This window comes from Pelodiscus sinensis, chromosome 9 (genome assembly GCF_049634645.1).
Source record: "Pelodiscus sinensis isolate JC-2024 chromosome 9, ASM4963464v1, whole genome shotgun sequence".
Classification (NCBI taxonomy): Eukaryota; Metazoa; Chordata; order Testudines; family Trionychidae; genus Pelodiscus; species Pelodiscus sinensis.
Genome location: NC_134719.1, coordinates 12,122,353 through 12,147,080, shown reverse-complemented (window position 1 = coordinate 12,147,080; position 24,728 = coordinate 12,122,353). Strand labels below are relative to the sequence as shown.

At 42.4% G+C, this 24,728-nt stretch overlaps 1 protein-coding gene across 6 annotated transcripts in view; it reads left to right on the top strand.

The window, feature by feature from the left end:
• The window catches only part of USP24 (ubiquitin specific peptidase 24), a 114,644-nt gene that overhangs the window by 5,048 nt on the left and 84,868 nt on the right, over positions 1 to 24,728 (top strand). For all 6 annotated transcript variants that reach the window (XM_075936049.1, XM_075936047.1, XM_075936046.1 and 3 more), the window contains exons 2-5: positions 18,095 to 18,260; positions 20,250 to 20,317; positions 22,557 to 22,700; positions 23,999 to 24,121. In XM_075936049.1, the coding sequence (XP_075792164.1) occupies positions 18,095 to 18,260; positions 20,250 to 20,317; positions 22,557 to 22,700; positions 23,999 to 24,121 (501 nt within the window). The remainder of the gene's footprint in view (positions 1 to 18,094; positions 18,261 to 20,249; positions 20,318 to 22,556; positions 22,701 to 23,998; positions 24,122 to 24,728) is intronic.

Sequence of the window (24,728 nt, the reverse complement as noted above, 5' to 3'; positions counted from 1 at the left end):
GTTCTCAGGCCAGTGGTCCTGAAGCATAGGTTTATTTGCTGAATAATGAGTTGGAACAGTAGCCAAAAGAGACTTCAGTACAATATCCACGATAAACGTCATCTGTTTTTCGCCTACCCCCTTCCTTCTCCTGGAACTTTATTCTGTAGAGAAGGATGTAGATTCAGAGTTGCTTACTGCTGGTCTTGCTGATCAAACCTGAGTGGTGGAGAAGTTCGGGCACACTCCAGTCCCTCAAAAAAGGACTTCTGTCCCTCATTGTGGTACTCAGGGAGTTAAGTGTAAGGCCATATTTCCATGCCTGGATTTTGGTGGCTACACTAGAGCCCGTGCTCTGTAGGAGGGAAATTATTTACAGAGCATCCTTGGTAGGGATGTAAAAGAGTAGTCGACTACCTGATAAGCCTAGATAATTACTAGCAGTCCCCTCCCCCGCTGCCTCTATAACTGAGGCAGCAAATGGGGGGGGGGGGGGAGAAAGAAGGAACTGGTTCCTCCCAGCATGGTCTCTGCTGTGTTTCTTGTCCCTCCTCCCCTGCACTGCTCCTCCGGCAGCAGCCTCTGTCCAGAGTGGGTCCCAGCAGTGACTTTGGATTCCACACCCTTCCCCGTGGACATGTGCTGCTGGATCTGGCGTGAGCTGGGACTGAGCAAGCCCGGCTTACACTGGGTCCAGGAGCTACTGCCACTGTAGCTCTGCAGTTTAACTGTAGTAGGAGCCAGGTTGCTATGCACTCAGCTCTTACTACATTTAAACTGCAGAGCTGCAGCAGGGGTAGCTCCTTCTAAGCCCCTATCCTTATAAACTAATCACGTAGTCAATATAAATTGTATTAGCTAAACAATTATCCAGTTACCCTCCTGTTAACATCCTTAATCTGCAGCAACACTAGAAACAAGTCTGTTTCTCTCTTTCCCCACCCTCTTATCTTCTCCACTGACTGGCACTTGCGTTGAATGCTGAGCAGGGTAGAGCCAAGGCCCCTGCTCAGTACTGATGTCTGGGGTACTATAAAATGGGATCCTCCATCTTGGGTGTACAGGGCAGTTATTGCAGTACTTGAGCTGGGCAACCCTTGAGATGAGAGAACCAATATAAACTCCTGAAATGTATGAGCTATGAAAAGACAGCAAATTTTCTGTTCAGGATGTACTTCTGGCATATAAAGCTGTTGAAAAGTGGTTGAACACACAGGCTGTAGTAATAGTATTCAGCATACACCAGCATGTTTCTGTTGTGTGTGTTGAACTTTGTTAGCATTTTAAGGCATGCCAGAAAGTGTGCATAGTAGAGTAAATGATAATCCAGAAATAGATTAACTAAGTGGCACACTGTTATCTAGATGGTATGTTTCAATGCCGTTTGTTAGCCTGTGGATGGGATTTTTTTTTTTTTTTAAACTAATGGATATTTTTCCCTAAACAGAACTTTGGTGGTCTGGGAATTACATTGTATCAGTGTGTTTGCCTCAGGAAAGTTAGAAGTTTTGGTAATACAAAATGGTAGAGCTTCAGGCATGATATAGGTTACAGAACAGGCTTGTATTCCCCACTTTCATTTCGAGTTCTGTTGCCTCTAATTCATACTACAGGTGTAAATAGATTTATAAATGATTGCTTCATGTAATGGTGACTGTAAAGGTAAATGTGACCATTATGCACTCACTAATATATGCAGAAATTGGATGTTTGAATCTGTTATGGTGAGGGAGAATGCTGGACAGAACAGAGGTTTGGTCACCTTTTTCCCTTGTGAAAATGACCTGACACATAGATAGGTGTTGAATGCTGAAATAGTGTTACTCTAAGATAGCATGAAGGATACCAGAGCATCACTTCTCCCCCAACTACTGCTGTGTCAACCTGGGAGGGGATCCCTGATCATGGTGTGAAAACAGAATGCCCCATACACTAGCACAGTAGTTCTCAATCGGGGTACGCATAAGTCTGAGGGTACACACAGGTCTTCCAGAGGTTACTCAACTCATCTAGATCATTATTTCTTAAATGAGGGGTTGCATCCCCTAGGGATGGTACAGGACAGATTTTACTGGGTCTCCAGCATCGGGATGGCAAGGAGGCCCCATGGAGCTAAGATACGTGTTTCAGCCCAGCCACCTGGAAGTTGAGTTTCATGCAAGGCTCACAAGTTAGTAACAGGTTCACACTGAAATGTAAGTACAATACTTATAATTATAAAATAAATCAATTAGAATATAAGGTAAAAATGGGAGAGCCAGCAATTTTTTAGTTCCAGTGTGCTGTGACACTTTTGTATTTTTGTCTGATTTTGTAAGCAAGTAGCTCTTAAGTGAGGTGAAATTAAAAGTATGCAAGACAAATCCGAGTCTGAAAGGGGTACAGTAGTCTGGAAAGGTTCAGAACCACTGGGCTATCACTGAGCCATCCTGATGCACTAAATAAACTTTAAAAGCTTCAGGGGGTAGCCGAGTTAGTCTCTACAGGATAAACTTAAAAAAATGTTTAGTGCTACCAAGCGATTTGTTGTGTTTTAAGTTTATAAATATACTGTTATGGTTGAGAAAAGGAAATGTATAAATGCCTCTTTTTATGTAGACTGAAACTTGAATTGTTGATTTAGAGAGAACCAACATTTAACTAAATGTCATTGCAAATAAGCTTGGCCTAACTATTGATTAGTCAATTTTGTTGATATCACCATGCCCATCTCATCAAGAAAAACAAATTGTATGTCAAAAAGCAATGCAAAAATAGGAGGTGGTGTTTGTGTGTTTTTTGCAATCCTTATAAAACATAATTAGTAGCACAGTAGAGTTTCAGTTGTCCTGAAAGGTACTTCTTGCATACAGCAGAACACTTCGAGCCACCTAAAGTTGTACCTCCTTATGATTAGGCCCTCTTAGAAATAACATACATTGACCGTGTATCAGATTTGCTCCAAACAGTAGAGAAATTGATTTTGAAGGAATCTCAAATCCAACATGCTTTTTAAAGAATGTGATGTACAGAATTCTAAATTAAGCTGTTTTCACTCTTGCTGACCATAATAGAAGCTGTTGCATGTGCTTCAAATAAGGTTTTGAATGAAGATGAACATCCTTTTTTTTTTTAAGTGGCAAATCTACATAATCTCTCTCGAGTGGTATCAGAAAATTAGCAAAATGTATACTTCACTGTAAGGATGTTAAAATGCGGTTAATTGACTAGTCAATGGAATTTCCATCAATTAGTTTATAGGCACTTCCTCATTCCTCCTTTGAAATGTATTGACTCTCTCCCCTCTCTTCCCCCCCCCCCCAGCTGACTCCAGGCTCCGTGCGGCACTTCCAGAACCCGAGGCGGGTTTTGAGGGGAAGTACCACGCGGAGCCCGAGATCAGCTGGGGACTCCCCAGCTGACCTCGGGCTCCAATGCCCCTTTAAAATGCACAGAAGCGGCATTTCAAAGGGGTAGTGGAGCCCGGGATCAACTGGGGATTCCCCAGCTAATCCCGGGCTCTGCGCAGCATTTCCCCAGAACCCGGGGTCAGCTGCGGACTCTGGGGAAATGCCGCAGGGAGCCAGGGGTCAGCTGGGAGTCCCCAGCTGTGACCCCAGGCTCCACAGCAGCTGCCCCTTAGAAACACCAGAAGCGGCATTTTGAAGGGGCAGCCACTGCACAGCTGATCCTCACAGCAGCTGTGCAGCACTTCCCCTTTGAGACACTGCCTTGGGGTTACAAAGCAGCAGCGCCGCAGAGCACTATCTTATAGAGGCAGCGGGGGGGGGGGGGGGGAAGAGAGATTGACTAGTCAAATGACTATCAGAGAAGCATTTGCTTCTCCGATAATCGACTAGTCTTTAACATCCTTACTTCACTGTCATGAGATTGACTTGTATGTCTTTTCACTTGGACAGAAGGAAAGGAAGAAGGCAAAAAAATTCAAGAAGTCTGCTTGCCAAACATTCTGCCTTAAATTTGAGTATTCACTGAGCCATATAGGAAAAATTCTTCTTCCCTTAAAGGCCAGTATTGAGTTTATGGTATGACACATCCTCTCCAGTGAAAAACCTCATCATACTTAAAAGCAGAAGTTCAATATCTTTTTCAGATTTTATTGAATGTACAAGGTACTACTAAACCAACTTCCCTTTACTTCAGGGCAACTCAACTTTGGAAGCTCTGGGGGCCATAATGATATTCGCAGCACATGCCGAGAGCTGCAACTTAAGTGTGGTTGCATATACATGCAAATATTTGTGCAAATGCTTCTTTTACACTGACGGGTATGAATACAAAGATTAAGGCAAGACTACACAACACGCAGGCCCCATTTAAGTCAGTTTTGCTGATATTAGTAAAATGCAATATTTACCCGATTTCCACCCATATGACAGCACTTTTAATGAGCAATGACAGTCCAGGAATTTAACTACTAAAATGCATATAAACAGAAGACCGTTCATTGTATTGACTACTTTTTTGCTTTGGCTTCACAACAGTCCAGGAATTTAACTACTAAAACACATATCACCCCAAACTGCACCGTGGGCCACAAACAAATGGGCTGTGGGCCGCATGCAACCCACGGGCCGCTTGTTGAGTAGCCCTGCTTTACTTCCTATCGCTGTTGCAAAGTGAAAGGCATAGTTGAATTCTAAATTTTGTTTTATAGTGGTATCCTTGCTGGAGGAAAAGACTCAAAATGGAGACAACCCAGCAGTGTTCAGAAACCAGATGTAGGGATTCTGTAGAGAGAGCAGAAAAGATTTTTGTAGGGAAGCCATGAGAGCCTGGAAGTATGACCAGAGAGCGCACATATTCTGCGTGATCCAATAAGTATCCATGACTAATACTAAACTGGAATATAGTAGCAACTGTGGAGGTCATAATGGTTGTAGAGTCTCTTTGGGTATTCTCTTACTCTTTTAAATTATTTCTGATAATCTTACTCTGATCTCCTTTTTAAAAGTGTGAGGGTATGTTTCCTAGTTATCCCTAACTCACTTTCAAGTATGTCCTCTCTTTTTGAATTTGTGATGTATGAGTGATTGTTCCACTATATCATGTTGTACAAGGATGAAGTGGTACTATATATTCATCCAAGATTGTTTTAAAAAGTAGCTTTATGTTTTAGGTGGGAAGAATGTTGGCAGAATGATGGAATTCCATGTTGCACAGTGTTCACAAAGCCTCTTTTCTACAGGTACAAGAAGCAATTTTTCACTAGCTGTACTGCATGCCTCTCAAAACTGAGTTACAATAATAAGGGAATAGAGTAGTTTTTGAGCTTTATGGTGAAGTGACTCAGGACTTGTGGATTCTGTTCCTGGATCTGCTACAGCTTTACTGTGTAACTTTAGGCATATCTCTCTGCTGTAGTTTCCCTCTGTAAAATGAGAATAACTGTTGTCCATCACAAAAGTCTGCTGTTGAGCTTTAAGGCTTTTAAAGTGCTTTGACATACTTGCACAGAGGTAGTTATATGTTTGCAAAGGATAATTGCTTTGCCATGTATTATAAATCTTATTCTTTAAGTAGATTAGTGTGTTAAAGTTTAACCCCATGATTGTTCTGTAAATTTTAGACACTTCTGTGCCTTGCAAATACTGATTTTGAACTATACAGCATTAAGAACTTTGCATGTTGTGGAAGTTTTTACAATGTGTTTTGCATAAGAATTGGCCTTGTAAAATAATTAAGCAATCAAATAAAGTTTTGTGATAGATGCTGTCATTAAATTCCTGTCAAGCTGCTATGTGACTGTCAGGTGGCATTAGAATTAACATACGGCACCTAATTCTTTGCACTTGCATTTCTAAAGACTACTGAGCCTGGTGTAGGACATTTTTCTCTGCTTCGTCTATTTTAAAATTGTTCAGTACTTTTTACAAAGTAACTTGATATCTTTCACTATTTATGAATCTTGATGTGCCCAGAGACCAAGAAATTACTTGAAGAGGGGAGTATTGGATGAGAATTAAGACTCATAGTTGGTAATAGAGCACTAAATTCTAACTTTGTATTTCTAAGGACTTGCAAATCACTTGGCATTTAATCTGCAGTGTATTGAAGTAGTTTTCACATAAAAATTAATGTTTTTAAATTATTTGACTGTCTCAGGAGACATGTTATGGGGTGATGTTTGTAGTCAGTGGAGGTGGAAGGTCAACTTTCTTTGTCAAAGCAGCTTCTCAGCTGGGCAGGAAGTCTCTTTGATATAACATTTTCTGGCTGCATTTTCTGGTCATCTTCCCAGTCAAGAGTGCTATTCTGTGGCAGCTGTTTAATAAGGAAGTGAAATACTAAAGGAAAGTGGGGATAAAAACAAATTGCCAGTGTTAGAAGTTAATTCCAGCAGATCATTTGGAATGCTTTTGGATTAACAAACAGTAGCCCTTTGTAAGAAGAGGGCTGGGAGGGTGAGGGAGGTGCTTATTTCTTTTGAAACCTTTAGTTTCAGAAGTACTTGGATATGTTAAATTTGCCATAAAGTAGTTTTCAGTATGTATGTTTGACAAGCTCTGTGAGCCAAATTTAGCGGAGTCTGAGGTAGTCTGAATTTACTTCACTTCTTCTTCGGCTCCACCACTTGCCTTATTTACACAAATGTAGACTCCCTTTCTACTTGTACACGTGTCACCAATTTGCAGTATACACCTCCTTACTTATAGTCTCCATATTTGTCCTATGGAGTTTAAAGGAGCCTAGCATAATGTAGGACTATGTCTACGCTGCAGGCTTTTTGCTCAAGAACAGCCGTTCTTGTGCAAAAACTTGGGAGCATCTACACTGCACGCGCATTCTTGTGCAAGTAAATTTACAGTACAGTGTTAGAACAGAAGGCGTCTTGCACAAGGGTTATTCCTCTCCCCACAAGGAATAAGCCCTCTTGCGCAAGAAGGCAGTGTGGACGGGCAACAGGGGTTTCTTACGCGAGAAACCCTTATGGCTAAAATGACCATCAGAGCTTTCTTGCACAAGAGAGCGTCCACACTGCCATAGATGCTCTTGTGCAAAAGCACGTCTTTTGCGAAAAAGCACATGACAGTGTGGACGCGCTTTTGCACAAGACCTTTTGTGCAAGAACACTTGCGCAAAACAGTTCTTACGCAAGAAGCCTGCAGTGTAGACATAGCCTAGGTTGCAAGCTGTCTGGGTGATGTGCAAGAAAGTGGGGAGGAGGGACAGCTAACTGAAGGTTCTAAGAGGAAGAGTTTTAAAAAAGCCATCCCCTACTTGAATTTACGTTCATTTTAGCTCCTTGCTGTATAACTTTTGCTCTTTCCCACTCCTACATTAGTAAGTGGGAGTAAGTAAGGCTAGAAGTGGGAATTAAGCTCCATGTATGGAGGCTTAAAACTGGTACAATATATTTTTCTCTTCACAGGAAGCAGAACTAGGCACTTGTTGACTTTCATAAGCAAGATTGCCTAATGGCTAGTGCTATATACTGAGATTTAAAAGAAAAAAATCTATTTCGTTTTCTTTCCTGATTTATTGTGATCACCCTAATTTAATACTTTTAGAATCCTGAAAACCTTTCCCTACTGATTTATTAGGTCATTAGGTAAATATTTTTATATCTCTAATATTGCAGACATCTGGAAGATAATAAGGTGATAGGTAATAGCCGGTATGGAATTGTAATGAACAAATCATATCAAACCAATCTGATAGCTTTCTTTGATAGGATTAACAAATTTTGTGGATAAGGGAGAAGCGTGGATGTGGTATTTCTAGACTTTAATAAAGCATTTGATACGGTCTTGCATTACCTTATCAATAAACTAGGGAAATACAACCTAGATGGGGCTACTGTAAGGTGGGTGCATAAACTGTCTGGATAACCATTCTCCAAGAGTAGTTATTAATGACTCTGTCATGCTGGAAGGGCATAACAAGTGGGGATCTGCAGGGATCTGTTTTGGGGCTGGTTCTGGTCAATATCTTCATTAATGATTTATTGGCCTAGAGAGTATGCTTATTAAGATTGTGGATGATACCAAGCTGAGACGGGTTGCAAATGCTTTGGATGATGGGGCCATATAATTCAAAATGATCTGGACAAACTGCAGAGATGTTCTGGGGTAAATAGGATGAAGTTTAAAATGCAAAGTATTCCACTTGTGAAGGACCAATCAGTTTTACACATACAGAATGGGAAGCGACTGTCTAGGAAGGAGTACCGCAGAAAGAGATCTAGGGGCTATAGTGGACCACAAGCTAAATATGAGTGACAGTGTGACACTTGCGGGGGGGGGGAGAGCAAACATGATTCTGGGGTGCATTAACAGGAGTGTTGTGAGCAAGACACGAGTGTGGTAGGTCAGGATTTAAAGATGTGGTATCCTGACAGGTGTTCTGCTCCAATCAGTCATGATAACCAGAAGGCTGCATGCATGTGTGCTCAATCATGTGTGCCATGATGACTTGCACAATTAGTCAACACATCACACTCTGAGAGAGCCCCGAAAGACCACAAATCAGATAAGGATTGAAGGCACCCAGACATGTTTGTTGTTAAGCAAAGTACAGTAATAGTTGTCACTAAATTCTACCGAATCGCAATGCATATGTACCTGTAACAATAGAGTCAGTCAGTGGGAGGTGCCACTGCCCCCTAGGCTGGACAAAGACTGCCCCTCCAAGATTCCACTTTATATACAGATACAAACAAGTTACACACCACTCCTGATGTGTCAGGTTACCACCCTCTGACCGTGAGGGCAGAGGACTGGACTTGATATATTGGCATTGGATTCAGAAAAGGGCATCAACAATTATTAGGGGTTTGGAACGGATCTTATATAAAGAGAGAGTAAAAAAACTGGGACTTTTCTGCTTAGAAAATAGGAGAGTAAGGGAGGATATAATCGAGGTCTGTAAAATCATGACTGGTATGGAAAAAGTGAATAAGGAAAAGTTTATATGTTCTCATAACATAAGAACTAGGAGTCACCAAATGAAATTAATAGGTAGCAGGTTTAAAACAAAAAAAAATGAAGTTTTTCTTCATGCAGCACGTGGTCAGCCTATGGAACTCCTTTTCAGAGGAGGTTGTAAAGACCACGACTTCAACAGGGTTCAAGAAAGAACTACTGGTAGATAAGTTTGTGGAGGTTTGGTCCATCAATGGCTATTAGCCAGGATGGATAGGAATGGTGCCCCTGTTAGAGGCTGGGAATGGGTGACAGGAGACGGATTGCTTGAAGATTTCCTTTTCTGTTCCCTCACTCTGGGGCATCTGGTATTGGCCACTGTTGAAAGGCAGGATACTGGGATAGATGGACCTTTGGTCTGACCCAGTATGGCCATTCTTATGTGTTTTCCTCTCAGGCTCCCTTCCTATGATGTTACTTAGATAATGCCAATCGCCCTGCACCTTGTGGTTCAATTAGAACATCTCTATCCATCATGCTGTCATTTTAGACCCTTTCCTAAAACTGGGTCGATATCTATTGGAGTGTGGGTCCCACGGTCTTTTTTAATGAGCTGGTAGTACATCCTTTTGGAATGTTCTTTTAACTTATTACCAGTACCAATTACTGTTCTAACCCTGGACCTATTACCAGTTAGTGTTTTGCACTCTCGGCCCTATTGATGCCAAGTTCTGTGAGCAGGGGCCTGCCTCTTGTTCATATGTTAGCTTTGCTTTATATTAGCCAAGTTTTGTCCATGAAAACTAGGCCTCAGGCCTGGGCTACATGGACTTTTGATTCAGGCCCTCATCTTACTACATTCCCCCACTTTTTGTATTTTCTGGAGAGGATGTTTACCCATAGTCTTGGAAGAGCATAATGCATGGATTGAAGGTGACCCAGTGGGCTAAACACTGTTACGTGGATACTTTACTGTTCCAACATTCTCACTCCATCTGTCTCTTCGTGTCCACATTCCCTCATACAACTGATGGACAGATTTTATTTGCCAATTGTATTTAGTTGAGGAATGTAAAATTTTGATTATTTGGCTAATCGAATAGTCAATGCAATTTTTATGATTCAGTTTTAGAAGTACTCCCAAATAGTCTCTCCGAATAATATGGATATGCTGTATATATTTGTATTGTATATGGGCATATATGTATAGTATGTATGTGTACATATGATACAACCTTATAACAATTTATTTTCCAATTTGGCATTGTGATCTGGCCCTTGTGGTACTGCAGATTAGGGCAATTAAACAATTATCTGTATCATTATTGAGCGTGTTTTGAAATTCTGGGATAGGAATTGTTAGTGTGTGTCTCAAGATTCTGTATATAAGAAGTAAAATAAATTTGGGGTAGTGACATTACAAATAAGGCCTTCATTTTACTACAATGAGAAGTAATTCTTCTACTCTGCACTGATTAGGCCACATTTGGACTATTGTGTCTAGTTCTGGGCACCACATTTCAAGAATAATGTGGAGAAATTGGAAGTCGAGAAAAGCAACAAAAATTATTTAAAGGTCTAGAGAAGATGACCTATGAGAGGAGACAGAGTTGGGCTGCTTTAGTTTAGAAAAAAAGAAGACTAACAGGGGACATGATAGCAGTTTTCAAGTATCTAAAAGGGTGTTACAAGGAAGAGGGAGAAATTGTTTTCCTTGGCCTCTGATGATAGGACAAGAAGTGATGGTCTTAAATTTAGCAAGGGAGGTTTAGGTTGGACATTAGGGAAAACTTCGGAACTGTCAGGGTGGTTAAATCCTGGAATAAATTGCCTAGGGAGGTTGTGGAATCTCCATCATTGGAGATATTTTAGAGCAGGTTGGATAGATATCTGAGGGGTTGGCAACCTATGACTCCTGAGCCAAATATGGCTCTTCTGCTGCTCCAGCTCAGCCCTCTCCCTTGCTCCCCTCAAATTACGGAGCCTGAGCTGGTGCTCCATCCTTATGACCCCCCGCAAGATTAGAGTGCCAGCACCGGCTTCCTGCCAGAATCCATCCAACTGGGAGCCACAGGAAGCAGTGCCTAAACTACTGTGCTTGCCTGTGAAAGCAAGTGTCCTCTACCCCCTCGTGCCTAGCCCCAGCCTCCTCACTTACCTCCTCCACTGAGACCCTGCACCCGCACTTGCTCCTGCACCTTCCTCTAGGCCAGATGCCTGCTCCTGCCACCTCCCCTCTGGACAGACACCCTACTCCCAGCCTGTACCCTACCTCCCACCCAGACCTCACATCTTCACCCCCCTCATGTACCCCATCTCCTGCACCTCCGTCCCAGTCACTGTCAGCCCTGTCCTGCACACTTAACTCCTCATTTTTAGTCCTCTCAGAGCTTGAGGGCTCACAAAATTCACTAACCCTGGAACCCCAGAAGAGTAAATCTGTCTTGAGGCCTTGAACCTCAGTCCTGCATGCCCCTCCTCCCAGCATGGGGCTGGAGCATCAGGCGAGTGAGGTGTTTTAGTTGGGGGCCACATCAGAGAGGATTATTTGGGGTTTTTGCTTCTCACTTGTGTGGCCCCTGATTTTTTTTTCTGTGGGTTAGTGACATCTGACCCAAAAAAGCTTCCCCACCCCTGTAATAAATAAAGATAATGTTGAAACCTTTTGCGCTGGACATATTTTACTTTATTGAAAACGAATGCAGGCCAAAAAGCCCCTAACTGGGGCCCAGCCCCATCTGGCTGTGGTGCCATACACTCCTGCACCTCCCCTCCCACACTTCAACCTGAGCCCATCATATACCTGAACCCCCTGCCCTGAGTTCCTCATACCCCCACATCCCCAAATTCCTGCACCCCCACATCCCGTCCCCTGCCATAACACTCCTGCACCCCCACATGCTCCAACACTGTCCCTTGAGCCCATCATACTCCCAGCCCTTCTGCTCTGATACTCTCACATACCCCAACCCAGACTCTGCACTTCCACATCCCCAGCCCTTGCCATAAGATTTACAGAAGACAGCCTGAATGCATGCATGAAGCTGGATTTGACTAGTTATGGTATTACCTTCAATGAAATGAGAGAGAAGATGCAGCAGCAGAACTCTCATTAAAGTCTTTGAGTACAATGTTTCATTTATGCAATTATTAATCATTGTCAGTTTTCAATAATGCTAAGGTTGTATATTTTCAGTCATGTAAATAGCCATTCTTATATGGCTCTTTGTTGACCACTTGTTCTGAATTTTGATGTGGTTTGTTTTGTCTTTTTGGTTTGAAAAGCTTGCCAACCCCTGATCTTAGATGGTGCTTGGTCCTGCTGGGAAGGCTGGGGATGATGACCTCTCAGGGTCCCTTCTAGTTCTATGATTGCAGCACAATTATGTTAATAGCTACTGTCCTGGCAGAAGTAAATAATATTACTGATTTGGGGTTTTTTAAAACCTGGAAATCTGTCATTCACTGTAGCACAATATTGAATTCCTACTGAAGATTGTCTGTTGGAGTTCTGGCAAACAGTATGTTTGTGTGTGATCATTCCAAAATGTTTATAATTATCCCTTGGCATCAGCATGATGACTAGACCGCTGGTTCCCATCCTGTGGCCTGTGGACCACTGGTGGTCCATGGAAAGTTTAAAATAAGGATCAAGCCCACCACTTTCTTTTCTTCTTTTTTTTTTCTCCCCCTGGGAGGAGAGTCTGAAATTGTAATACTTTGTAAAGGGATCCATATGCTCAAAGCTTGGGAACCACTGGTCTAGATCAGTGGTGTTCAACCTTTTTTCATTCGCGACCCCCCGGATCTGGGAAAATTTTTGTTGAACCACAAAAAAAAAAAAAAATAGCTCTGGCCCCTTTAACTTAATGCACCAGTCTGCTCCCTTGCCTCTCTCCCCACCCCCACCGCGTGTATGTCAGGTGCCGAGCCAGGAAAAGAAAATACCAGCTGGTCCGGATCAAAGTGCTGCGACCCCCCCAGGAAGTCTCACTGCTGGTGTAGACCATAAAATTGCAGCTATGAATGTGGAGTATACAAATCTGTTTAAAATGCTTCTTGTCATAATATTGCAAACATTTTCACGTTCAGATTTGTTTTTAATTACATGTAAGCTTGCAGTATCCATGACATTCTTTGTAATGGCGTTATTTTCCTCTTTCCTAGGCTAATGCGAGTTACCTAACTTTAAAAATGAGGCCAAAAAAGTTTGCCTTAGATGCCATTGCACCTCCTGATCAGTCATGGTTTCCAGACCATATGATGGTTATACTCAAGCAGTGGTTCTCAACCCTGTTTATCATTGTGGACTTCCTATGCAGCTCTCTGAGTTATTTGGATCATATCCACACAATAGATAAGCTATCTGTATGGTCTTGAGAATGTCACAGCGGGTGCAGTTATATGCTGATTGGGCTGCAGGTTGGGAACCACTGAACTAAAGGGCTCAATATTGCTTTTCTTTAAGCCAGATGTCCTCCAGGAAATCAAATGTCTGTTTTCTGATAGAGACCTAATATTTGGGCACAGTGTTGGACTGAATATCTAAGTCAGCTGGGCTAGGAACAACTGAATGGTAATTTTACATCATTTCCCTAGAAACCAGGAATTCCATTTCCAGCAGTGCTCTTATGAAAACTTAATTAAACTTAATTTCTTGACTGGATTGGGGCTAAGAGGATTTCCTCTTGAAAAGTGTATTTAGAATTCCTGTATCCAGTCTTAGATAGTATTCTGGTTTTGCTGAAGAAGGTTGCAGTTTTGAGTGCAGGAAATGGGAAACTGGAAGAAGATGACTCTATCATGGCTAATTATTAATAGTTATAAGGGATTATAACAAAATTAAGTCCACTGATAGATCCTTAGTAATATGTTACTATTTGTCTAAAATAGACCCAGAGCCTACATCTAGCTCTGAATATATTCAAAGCGTTAGAAAGTTGATAGGCGCATATTTAAATTCATTTGTTAAAAGAATCCCAGTTAGCTTCATCTAGATCAGGGCTATTCAACTTAAGAAGCCCTGGGGGCCACAGTGATAGGCACAGCACATGCTGAGGGCCGCAGCTTAAGTGTGGTTGCATATACATGCAAATATATGGAAATAACTTATTTCACACAATGCCCTGGCGCTCTAGGCACCTCCTCCTTGGGGGCTAGAAACACCAACACCCTGTATCCGTCTGTTCCAGCCAGCCAGCCCGTCCGCTTGCGTCTTTCAGTGCTCACACTGCCTGGGAGACGCCGTTGTGGAGCATGTTCCCAGTGGAGCCCTGTGTTCAAAGGATCCCCTCTGCAGGCCATGTGTTGAGCCTCATGTAAACCCAAATAGCACTGTGGGCTACAAACAAATGGGCCGTGGGCCACATGTGGCCCGTGGGCCATGTGTTGAGTAGTCCTGATCTAAATAGAGCTACTAGTCATAAGACAGAATACCAATAAAACAGACCTTCCTGACTTTGCTAATTAGAGCATAATTTTTTAAATATTCTGAGGTATTATCAACAAATAAAGCTAGACTGCGCTCAAATGCTAAATGTTTTTGTATGTATTATACTTACAAAACTTACAACATTGTAAATTACAGTGGGCTTCTCTGACACTAACTTGCTCTAATGAAGTTTTTCAAAGTTTAGTTTTGATTCTCTGAAGTTTAGCAATGGATGACAAGTTTGCTGTGAGCAATATGGATTAAATGAATTTGGGGTAATGTTGAGAACAGACAATTGGGATTCAAAAATCTTTGGCTTTGTTTCCAGATCTGCTGTTGACTTTGGGGAAATTGCCTAGATGCTGTGCATCTTGAAGTACAACTGTTTATAGAATCATAGGGCTGGAAGAGACCTCAAGAGGTCATTGAATCCAACCCCCTGCTAAAAGCAGGACCAACCCCATCTAAATCATCCCCGCCAGGGTTTTTTCAAGCTGGGACTTAAAAACCTCTAGGGACAAAGATTCTGTCACCTCCTTAGATAATTCATTCCAGTGCTTTACCACCCTCCTAGTGAAATAGTTTTTTCTAATATCCAACCTAAACTTCCCCCCACTGCAACTTGAGGCCATTGTCACCACTGAGAAAAGCCTCTGTCCATCCTCTTTGGAACTGCCTTTAGGTAGTTGAAGGCTGCTCTCAAATCCCCACTCATCATCTAAAATGAATAAAATGCAAATATTACATCTCACTCTATAAAACAATGTTTTGAGATACTTGGTTCAACTCACTGTATAAAATACAAAAGTGACTGGTGGAGGTCCACTGATTTTTAATATTCAGCTCTCAGCACATGCCGTAATAAATATATCCTAGCCAGAGTCAATCTTCCTTTTTCAAGATGGATTTGTAAAGCTTTAAAAAAATTGATAGACCCAGGACATACATGCAGGCTTGAAATTAAATGCTGCCATAAATGTTAGCTGTCCAGAGGAATTTTCATTGGAAGAGGGAACTGTAACTGCCATGTCTCTCTATCAGGATTCATTTTTCTCTCCTAGGTTGACAGACATCAAACATAATGGATCAAAGAACAGAGATAAATGCTCCCGGGTTTTATGGGTATCTTATATAGTGCATTTTATACTGCCTTTCATCTCAGTATCTTGAAGCATTTTGCAAATACTTAGGAATCGTGCCTCAGCACCCTGAGGTTGGGAAGTATCATTATTGCCATTTGATAGCTGAGGAAACTGAAGCTCTAGAAAGCTGTAACTTGCCCATTGTCACTGAGACATGCCTATTAAAAAGCTAGAAGCAGGTTTCTTATTTCTTATCGCCTTGTGCTACACTTCTCAAGCACTTATCTGTGGATGGTGGTTGGGTGCAGAAGGGAGTTCAGGGAAGGAGACTGGGGTGGTGGAGAGAGTGTGGGGTCCAAGAGGGAGTTAGTGTGAAGGTGGGGATTGAGGTGCAAGGGCCAGGAGGGACCATGGGTACTGGAGAGGATTCTGGCCTGGGTGAGGAGTGTAGAAGCGAGTGTAGGATCTGGGAGGGAGTTGGGGTATGAGAAGAGGTTGAGTGCCAAAGGCAGGCTCTGGCCAGGAGGTGCTTACCTAAGCAGCTCCTGGCCAGAAGCACACTCAAGCCTGCTTACCAACAGCACCAGACTGCCCTGTTCCATGTGGCCTTATGTGGTGCGAGCAGAGGCTTCATGTGCTGCTCCACCCCAGCAAAATCTCTCAGTTCCTATTGTCTGGAATCTGGATTTTGCTGGGAGTGGGGGTAGTGCACAAAGTCTTCCTTTCTAAGTCTCCCACAGTGCAGAGAGCCACAGGGAGCAGCCATCCACTTTGAGCGGTGCTGTTCCCTGCCACAGGGGTAGGCTGCAGGCCATATTAAAAGGCTTGGCAAACCAGATCTTGCCCAACCCTGGCATATAGACACAGATAAAATCACAGGAGAAGTCACTGAAACAACAAATTGAGATACTTAAATATTTGTTTTCTTGACCATGAGACATTCCTTTCATATTGTAAAAGCCACATTTATTTGGGGAGACTATTCAGACTTTCAGGTAGACCAGCGAATATTCATCCCAGGTCCTCAAAGGTTTTGGACCCCATTTACTTATTGAAAGACATGTGACTCATCTGTTTCTATCTTATGAATTTCATTAGAAGTAATAAAGTAAAATAATTCTGGTGATGCTTGCTTAATTTTAAGTAGCTATTTATATTAAATTACTGAAATTCAGTGGTTACACATTTACAGAAACCCCACATTTTAACATCTCTAGTTAAAACTTCCGTATAGGAAATATAGTGACAACAAGGAGCTCCATTGCTTGCTCAAATAGACTGAGTTCTTTACCAATTCCTTCCAGGTTAGTTCTTTTGTTTCTTTCACTTCCCTGATGTTTCTTACATTTCAATATGTTTTGTCTTTCTTCCTACCCATTTACTCCCCAGGGAATTCTGTGCCTCCCCTCCCCCCCCCCCAAAAAAAAATGTGCACACCATATTTTTAAAATCTGCAAATTGTATTTGTCAGTAAATAAATATGGAGGCTCCAGCATTGCAGTGTGGAGCACAAGCCACTGGCTGCGTGAAGGTGGAAGATGACCCTGCAGGCCCCTGCCCTAGGACAAGGACTTTGCAATGAGGCTATACCCACTTCTGACACAGCACAAGGGCTAAGCCTGCCCCGGAAACACGCCAAGGTCTTGCCCTTTCCTGCCAGGCACATCAGGTGTGGGCAGGCGAACCAAGCATAAAGAGGCTGGATATGGGGGAATCTAGGTATGGGATAAGCGGGTTCTGTGTGAGGCAGTCTGGATACGGGTGGCTCATGGTGGGGGGGATCTGGATGCACAAGGCTCATTGGAGAGTTCTGGGAGCAGGGGCAATGGAACTCCGCAGGTGGGTTTGGGTGGTTGGGGTCAGCAGAAGGGGGGGTGCTGCTGCTGCAGCTTCAAAGAGAATGCTAGGTGACAGGCTCCTGGTTCACCTCACCCCTTCTTTATTCCATCCCATCCTCCTCCCCTGCTCTATCCCAAACCTTTATTTCCACAGGACCTGTTCCAAACATTCTGTCCTTAACTTCTGTTAAAGGTCTGCTTGTTTTAGTGTCAGATGGAAATATGTTGAGTGATCAGTATTTGAAACAGAGGAAATGGGTAGTTCGCTTTTCAGGCCGCTATTTTATTTGGCATCACTTTGCCATTTACTTCATGTTACACTTCACAAAAAAATTGGGTTAATATTGTATGTTCACAACTTCACCCTTTTCCTTGTAAATGCCTCTGAATTGTAATTGGGTGTCAAAAGTATAAAAAGATTGGGGAGCTTTGTTAGATACTATTGAAACACAGTATTGCTAATCCTCAGTATTCAAGAATCATGAGGCAGGCTTCCCAAACTTGAGCTTGAGACTTAAAAGGAAACCAACCTTATTTTTAATTTGCCCTCTGGTTTTTGAACCTTTAGGGTTCGTGTTTCCCATCTTTGTTTCATGATGGCATTTTTTTTATTCAGCTAAGATTCTCCTGTCACAGGACTCCCAGGAAGTTAATATCAGAAGTTTATATGTTTGACATGTAAACATATTGATGTAGAGAGAGTTCCAATTCCTATGTCAATGGGCATTCAACTGAAACTTCAAATTCTTCCCTCAGACATACTTGCAACTCCATTTTAAATCAGTGAGAGTTGTGTACATGCTAGTGATTTGACAGAATTTTGTCTTAAATGAGTTGATGAACTAAATAATCACTGAGCAGTTAAAAATGTCTTTCATTTATACCTCTTCTCATTCACAGAAAAATGATGAAAATGGGAACTGCTCTGGAGAAGGCATTGAGTTTCCTACAACCAATTTGTATGAACTGGAAAGCAGAGTCTTAACAGATCACTGGTCCATACCATATAAGCGAGAAGAGTCCCTGGGCAAGTGCCTAATTGCATCTACCTACCTAGCAAGACTTGGTAAGTTCTGTTTCTGATTTGATTTTTTTGTAATAGGTCCAATGTAGAGAACTTGCAAATTCTATGTAAAAAGGTGTATACGGAGGAGATGCTCTATACCAGTGTTTCTCAAATTGTGCTCTGCGGAGCCCCAGGGCTCCACGAGACATCTCCAGGGGTTCTGCAAGGTTGACAAACTGGAAACATCAATAGGTACAACACATACAGTCAGTGGACCGCTGGGGCTCTGCATAAATTTTTATACATGTGAAGAGCTTCGGAGCCCAAAAAGTTTGAGAACCGCTGCTCTAGAAAACTGCAAATTTTATACTTACCTAGTGCCATACAAAAATATTGTACCCCTTGTAGAGCAGTTAATAATCTGCTGTTGTCTGCTCATACTACAGGTTGGACCACCCTGGTCCAATGCACTCAGAACCTGGCCAGTCCCGAATGAGGGATTTTTCCAGACCAGGAGAAGTCATTTCTGGACCCCTTTCCACCAGCCTCCCCAGCCCTCGCCCGGACTGTTGACTTTTTGGCTGGCTCCCCACCTGCTGCTGGCCCCATTGCCCTACCAACCCCGGGGGGGGGGGGGGGGGGCAGCTGCCGTGGCTCATGGCCTCGGGAAGCAGCTGCTACTGGGACTTTCTGGTCCTGCAACATCTATGCCAAAGCATGGTTGTTGCTGGACCAGAGAATCCCAGTTTAGAGAGTTTCAATCTGTAGTTTTGCAAAGAGAGTTTGAATTAAGTTTTTCTTAGTAAAGAGTTATATTAATTTGCTTGGGCTACTAATAAATTTTTGCTGTCCCAAGCTCAGACCATATTGATTCATAATAAGATATTTTGCCAGGCTTAGTGGCAATACTCTCTGTTGTCATATCATAGATGTGGGTTGATTCCTTTCTGGTCACAAGTAGTTAGTGACTGACGGTGCTGTGACGAAGGCAACATGTTTAACTTCTGAAGTTTGAAGGTATACGTGAACTTTCCTTCCAGTGTGCCCTCTGGTGAGCTAAAAGGAGGTTATGCTATGTGGTTGCATTCGTGGAAGACATTAGTGTGTATTAAAAAATTATTTAGTAAAACATTAGCTGAGCGTACTCATGAGATTGTTTTGGTGGTGAAAGAATGATTTGTGCAAGTATCTGAACTAGGGGTGTAAAGGAGTAGTCAGTTGACTAGTCTACCCCTGGTAAGTCTATGCTTATTGGGTAGTTGAGTTGACTACTTGTTTTCCCCACCCCCGCTGCCTCTGTATTAGAGGCAGCATGGGGTGGGGGAGCTAGGTGCTAGAGGGAGCTGGCTTAAAAGGAGCTGGTGCTGCTGCGTTGCCCCCGTCCTCCTGGTGCCTCTTCAGGGCAGCAGGCTCTGTGCAGAGAAGGTCCCAAATCCCCACTGGGACCCCTGTGTACAGGGGTCGCTGCTGCCTGGGCAGGCAGCCCGACTCAATTGTAGCTTGCACTATGTGTGGGGCAAAACCCCTCTGCAGCTCTGCAATTTAAAATTCAGTAGGAGCCATGGGGCAGAGCCACAGCAAGGTTTGGTCCTGCACCTAGTGTGAGCCAGAACTGAACCAGGCTGCCTATTGACTTATCCAGTAGTTGATGATGATTCTGTCGACTACTTGATTAGTTAAATACCTACATTATAGCATCCTAATTTGACCATAAACTGTTATTGAAAGGAAAAACCTCAACAGTGACAAAAATCTGTTAATGCCACATAGTTGTAGAAGATGGAACGTTCAGAAACTAAACGGCCCCTAATTTCTGAAAGGCTGGAGATCTTGTTTTCTTTGATCTGCATTCCATTTTGGCCAGAGACTTATAGCTTGAGTAAAGTAATCCCAATAGAATGCTTATTGCTTTGTGTTGCAAACTGCTTATTTGATGAGCTCATTTTCTGTGGCCTCAGTAGCAAGGTTTTGGGGCATAATGCTCGTGAGGCTGTAAGAAACCAGCCAGAGGTGGTTTTAAATTACATACCCTCTATTCTTTCTGAAAAGGTCTGTCTGATTCTGATGAGAATTGCAAAAGATTCATGGACAGATGTATGCCTGAAGCATTTAAAAAGGTAAGGATGAAAAAAGTACACGAATCCAACTTTTGTGTTTGGGAATACATTTCATGAAATGTTTGTAGTATTCCATTCTGATTGAGCCTCAGATATTATGGTGACTGGGGTTGTTACCCGGGGTTCTTTCAACCCAAAGCTCTTGGTAACTTTTACTCTCTGCGAGGTGGTGTCAGGAAATAATTCGGAGAGACAGTCGTCCGACCGATAGATGGATGGTACAAACAGGACAACACGAGTGCTTTCACTTAAAGCTAAACTTTACTTAGTCTCAAGCACTTACGTCCGCAACAGGCTAGTAAAACACCCTCACCCTCGATAATTACCGAAGTTGAGTGTGGCTCTCGAGTGACACCAGGAAGGCTTCCGATGGCCAGTCTTCCGTCTGTCGGTGGGGATGAAGATGCGTCCTCAAGGAGTCCTCGAGGCATCCCTCCAAGTGTTTCCAAAATTGTCCCCCTAACTCAAACTTTCCTTCCTTACTTATCGATTAGTATTACAATAACATGTCATTCAGAAACTTGTTAGGCAAGCACTTTTTAAAGGTTAGGCAAAAAGTTTTCTTCTGATCATCACTTTCGCCAGATGCGTTTTTTCTTTTTCAGAGACTGCATGCCCGGGGGCCCTGATAGATATATGTCTTAGGGCATTTAGACAGCCTTCCTGTTTTATACTTCCTTAATGTATAGCTCAGTGATTTCACTAGAGACTCTGGCCTCAGGAAGTAAACAGGGTCAAGCTGCCCTCTCTGTGGCACCCAAACTCCCCCTTCCCTCCCTGACTGTGGTCATGCGGAAGTCGCAATCTAAGTCTAATTTGGGCCTGTTCGCTTGGTTGCTAAAGTTTAAGCAGTTAAGCAATAGTGATTCAGGCACGTTACTGGATTTGCCAAAATCTCCCTGTACAGGGGTCATATACATTTTTTCAGTAACATTTAATGCATATGCCCCAATCATGCATTTGTGCAGAGCTCCATTGAAGTTCTTCATGTGGATGAGCCGCTACACACATCTGGAGTCAGATGCAGGATTGGGGCCTTAACTGGTATATGTTAAGAGTGCTTTGAAGGTCTAAAGTTCCATTAATATTAGCATGAATTATTTTTAAATACTAATGACCAGTCTTCCTCTCTCATTTTTCCATTGTAATCATTCTGTACTCCAGATCTGGAGAGTTGGAGTCATCCTTGACTCCTCTCTTCTCTCCAGTACCCTACACAATTAGATCTCTAATTCTTTCCACTACTGCCTCTTGCAGCCTAGTTAAAATTTGTCCCTTTTTCTGTGTGTACCGCCAAAACTCTTTCTTGCTGGACTACTGAACTCCTATGTGATCAGTTTCAGCAGCGGCTGAATCAGGACGCCTGGGGCAGAGCAGCTGGGGTGCTGCTGGGTTGGTCCAGTAGCGCCCAGGAGCGGCCGCGCTACTGGACCAACCCAGCAGCACCCGAGCTGCTCTGCTCCAGGCGTCCCCAAGTCAGCCACTGCTGAAACTGACCAGCGGCTGACTACAGGAAGCCCGAGGCAGAGTTGCTCTGCCCCCAGCTTCCTGGAATCAGCCGCTGATCAGTTTCAGCAGCGGCTGAATCTGGATGCCAGTTCCGACTTACATACAGATTCAACTTAAGAACAAACCTACAGTCCCTGTCTTGTACGTAACCCGGGGACTGCCTGTAGTTCTGTTATCAGTTTGGCCTACCATGGCAGTTCAGTGCTGTCTCCCAATCCATTAAAATGTTCTTTAAACATTCACCTACTCATTAGTTCACATTGCACACTTTCCTTGTTTCTAAGGAGAATTATATTACAGAGGTGATAGAGTAAACAATGACTGCAAGCAAAGTAATGTGGCTGTATGACAGATTTATTACAATAATTAAAAATGGATTATCTAACATTCTACAAACATGTTCACAGTTAGTCAAGCACTTAAAAATAAAAACAGTAAAGTGAATTGTTCTCTTGCATACAAAACTTTTCTGAGCTAATGGTGATTTTAAGAAAAAGCATCAATATATTTTGATAATTATCTCTTAGTCTCTGATATACCCTGAGTCTAATTAGGAAGTCTTAAAATGATGAAATTATAAATATCATTGTTGCTTTTCCTACTTTCCAGCTGTATAAGAATGTTACAAATAATATTTGTACTAGAGTACAACTACCAAATACTGTTAGATAAAGTGTTGTTCTGAAAATAATCAGTGCCAGGGATTGATGCATCTTTCTCATTTTGGTAGCTGCTGACATCGAGTGCTGTTCACAAATGGGGTACTGAAATCCATGAGGGAATCTACAACATGCTGATGCTGCTAGTAGATCTGGTTGCAGAAAGAGTAAAACAAGACCCAATTCCCGTTGGCCTTCTGGGTGTGCTTACAATGGTACTGTATCCATATCATTCGGTCTCTTAATATTTTAAATCCATGGAGACATCCTACTCACTTGGTAGGAGGGTTGAAGTTAGATTGAATTAATATTCATTAGTATTATTAATAGCCTTAAAATATAAAAGTCTCCAGAAATCAGTTCTTAAAATAAGTGTCTGGCTTGTTTACAATCTTCAGGACTTCTAATATTTCTGTTCCTACTGATTACCTGTAAAAGTATGAACTCAAATTGTGGCCAAAATATTTTAAAAGTGAGTAATGATTTTTTACATGCCAGTTTTTGGGTATCTTGTTTCAAACACCTGAAAAAGGCCTGATTTTCAGATTGAACGCTCAGTGTTTTCTGAAAATCAGCTCTTTTTAAGGTGTTTCAAGTTTAACATTCAAGTCATTAGTCACTTTTAAAAATCTTTGCTTGTTCTAAATATGGATGTTAAATTGTGGTGTTTGGCTAATTGCGTAGCCGATTTAAAATGCAGAGGCGTAACATCCCAGACCAGTGCGAGCCAGGACTGCTCGGTCCTGACTTGCACTGAGTCCAGCTGCACCCAGGGGCTGCTGCCAGAGCAGCTCCTGCACGTGGCCAGCCTGGGCTGCCGCAAACAGGGGCTGCTGCTGGAGTAGCCTTCCCTAGCCCCCACCTGCTGCCTCTGATAGAGGCAGTGGGAGGAGGAGAGGCAGGTGGCACCACAGAGCCAATGCTGGGGGAAACCGGCTTTTAAGTCGGCTCTCCCTAGCACTGTCTCCTATTCCTCCTCCCCTCCTATACAGAAGCAGTGGTGGGATGGGGGGGGGGGAAAGTAGTCAGGTACTGCACTCGACCACCCTTTAAGTTTGTTTATTGGATAGTCAAGTAGCTGACTACTCTCAACATCTCTAGTTTTAAAGAGACTACATTGTCAAAAGAAAGACCAGGGCCCTGGGAGGTGCGGGAACTCCTATCTTCCAGTCTCTGCTCTGAAACTTTTGTGGCCATGTGCAAATCACTTTAACCTGCTTTCAGTCTGTCCTCCCTCTCTCACGAAGAAAATCAAGAAGAGAATATCTGTGTGCCTCACAGAGTTTTTTTGTACCTCTGAAGTTGTAATACTGTATGTGTTAATTACTAAGTGTCATTAACATATTTTGTCCATGCTAAACTGTTTCACATGGAAAGTCTTTCACTTAGTTGCTGAGCATGGCTAATTTTTCTATGTTCAACTACTGAAGTCAAATATTAACAAGATTTGTCTGAGACTCACAAATAAGACACATTCTGGTTGGTTTTTTATTTGTTTTTTGTTTATTTCAAGGCTTTTAACCCAGACAATGAATACCATTTCAAGAATCGAATGAAGGTATGCCAGAGAAACTGGGCAGAAGTCTTTGGAGAAGGAAGTCTGTATGCTGTTTCACCTATATCTACCTTCCAGAAGGTGATCAGACATATTTTCAAGTCTGTTTTATAGATCAGAAATTCTTTACAACTCTGAAGAGTATAAAAGGCTTAACCAATATCTGAAAATGCTTATCCAAAATAAACTGAAGTAAATCTTTAAGAAATATTGAGTAACATTTGAATACCAAATTTGGTGGTTCTTTAGAAGTGCATTCCCTTTACATGACTGAGAGAATATTTTACTGAGGGACTGGATCTGAAGGTTGGTGCCCATTCCTCTCTAAATCTACCATCATTACTATTAGTTCAGTAATAAACAAAAGACCATCTAACAACTTTAGCTTTTGCTATATAAAATGCCCTAGTTGCTTTAGTCCGGATCCTCAGTCCACGTCACAAAGACATCATCTCTATTAACCCTCATGTTAGCAGTTTCGACAGATAGATTTGCTCACATTTGAACTATGTGCTCATTCAGTGTGTCATACCTAAAGGTGGTCCCTTCCAGTCAAGGTGGTGGCACTCTGGTAGAGATGCAGTTTGAGGTTGCAATGCAATTGTGGGTGCTGTACCTGTTATGTGGATAAAAAAGGCATTAGTCTGTGGTTGTCATACTGTTGCTAAAAAGAATGCTTACGGCTTGT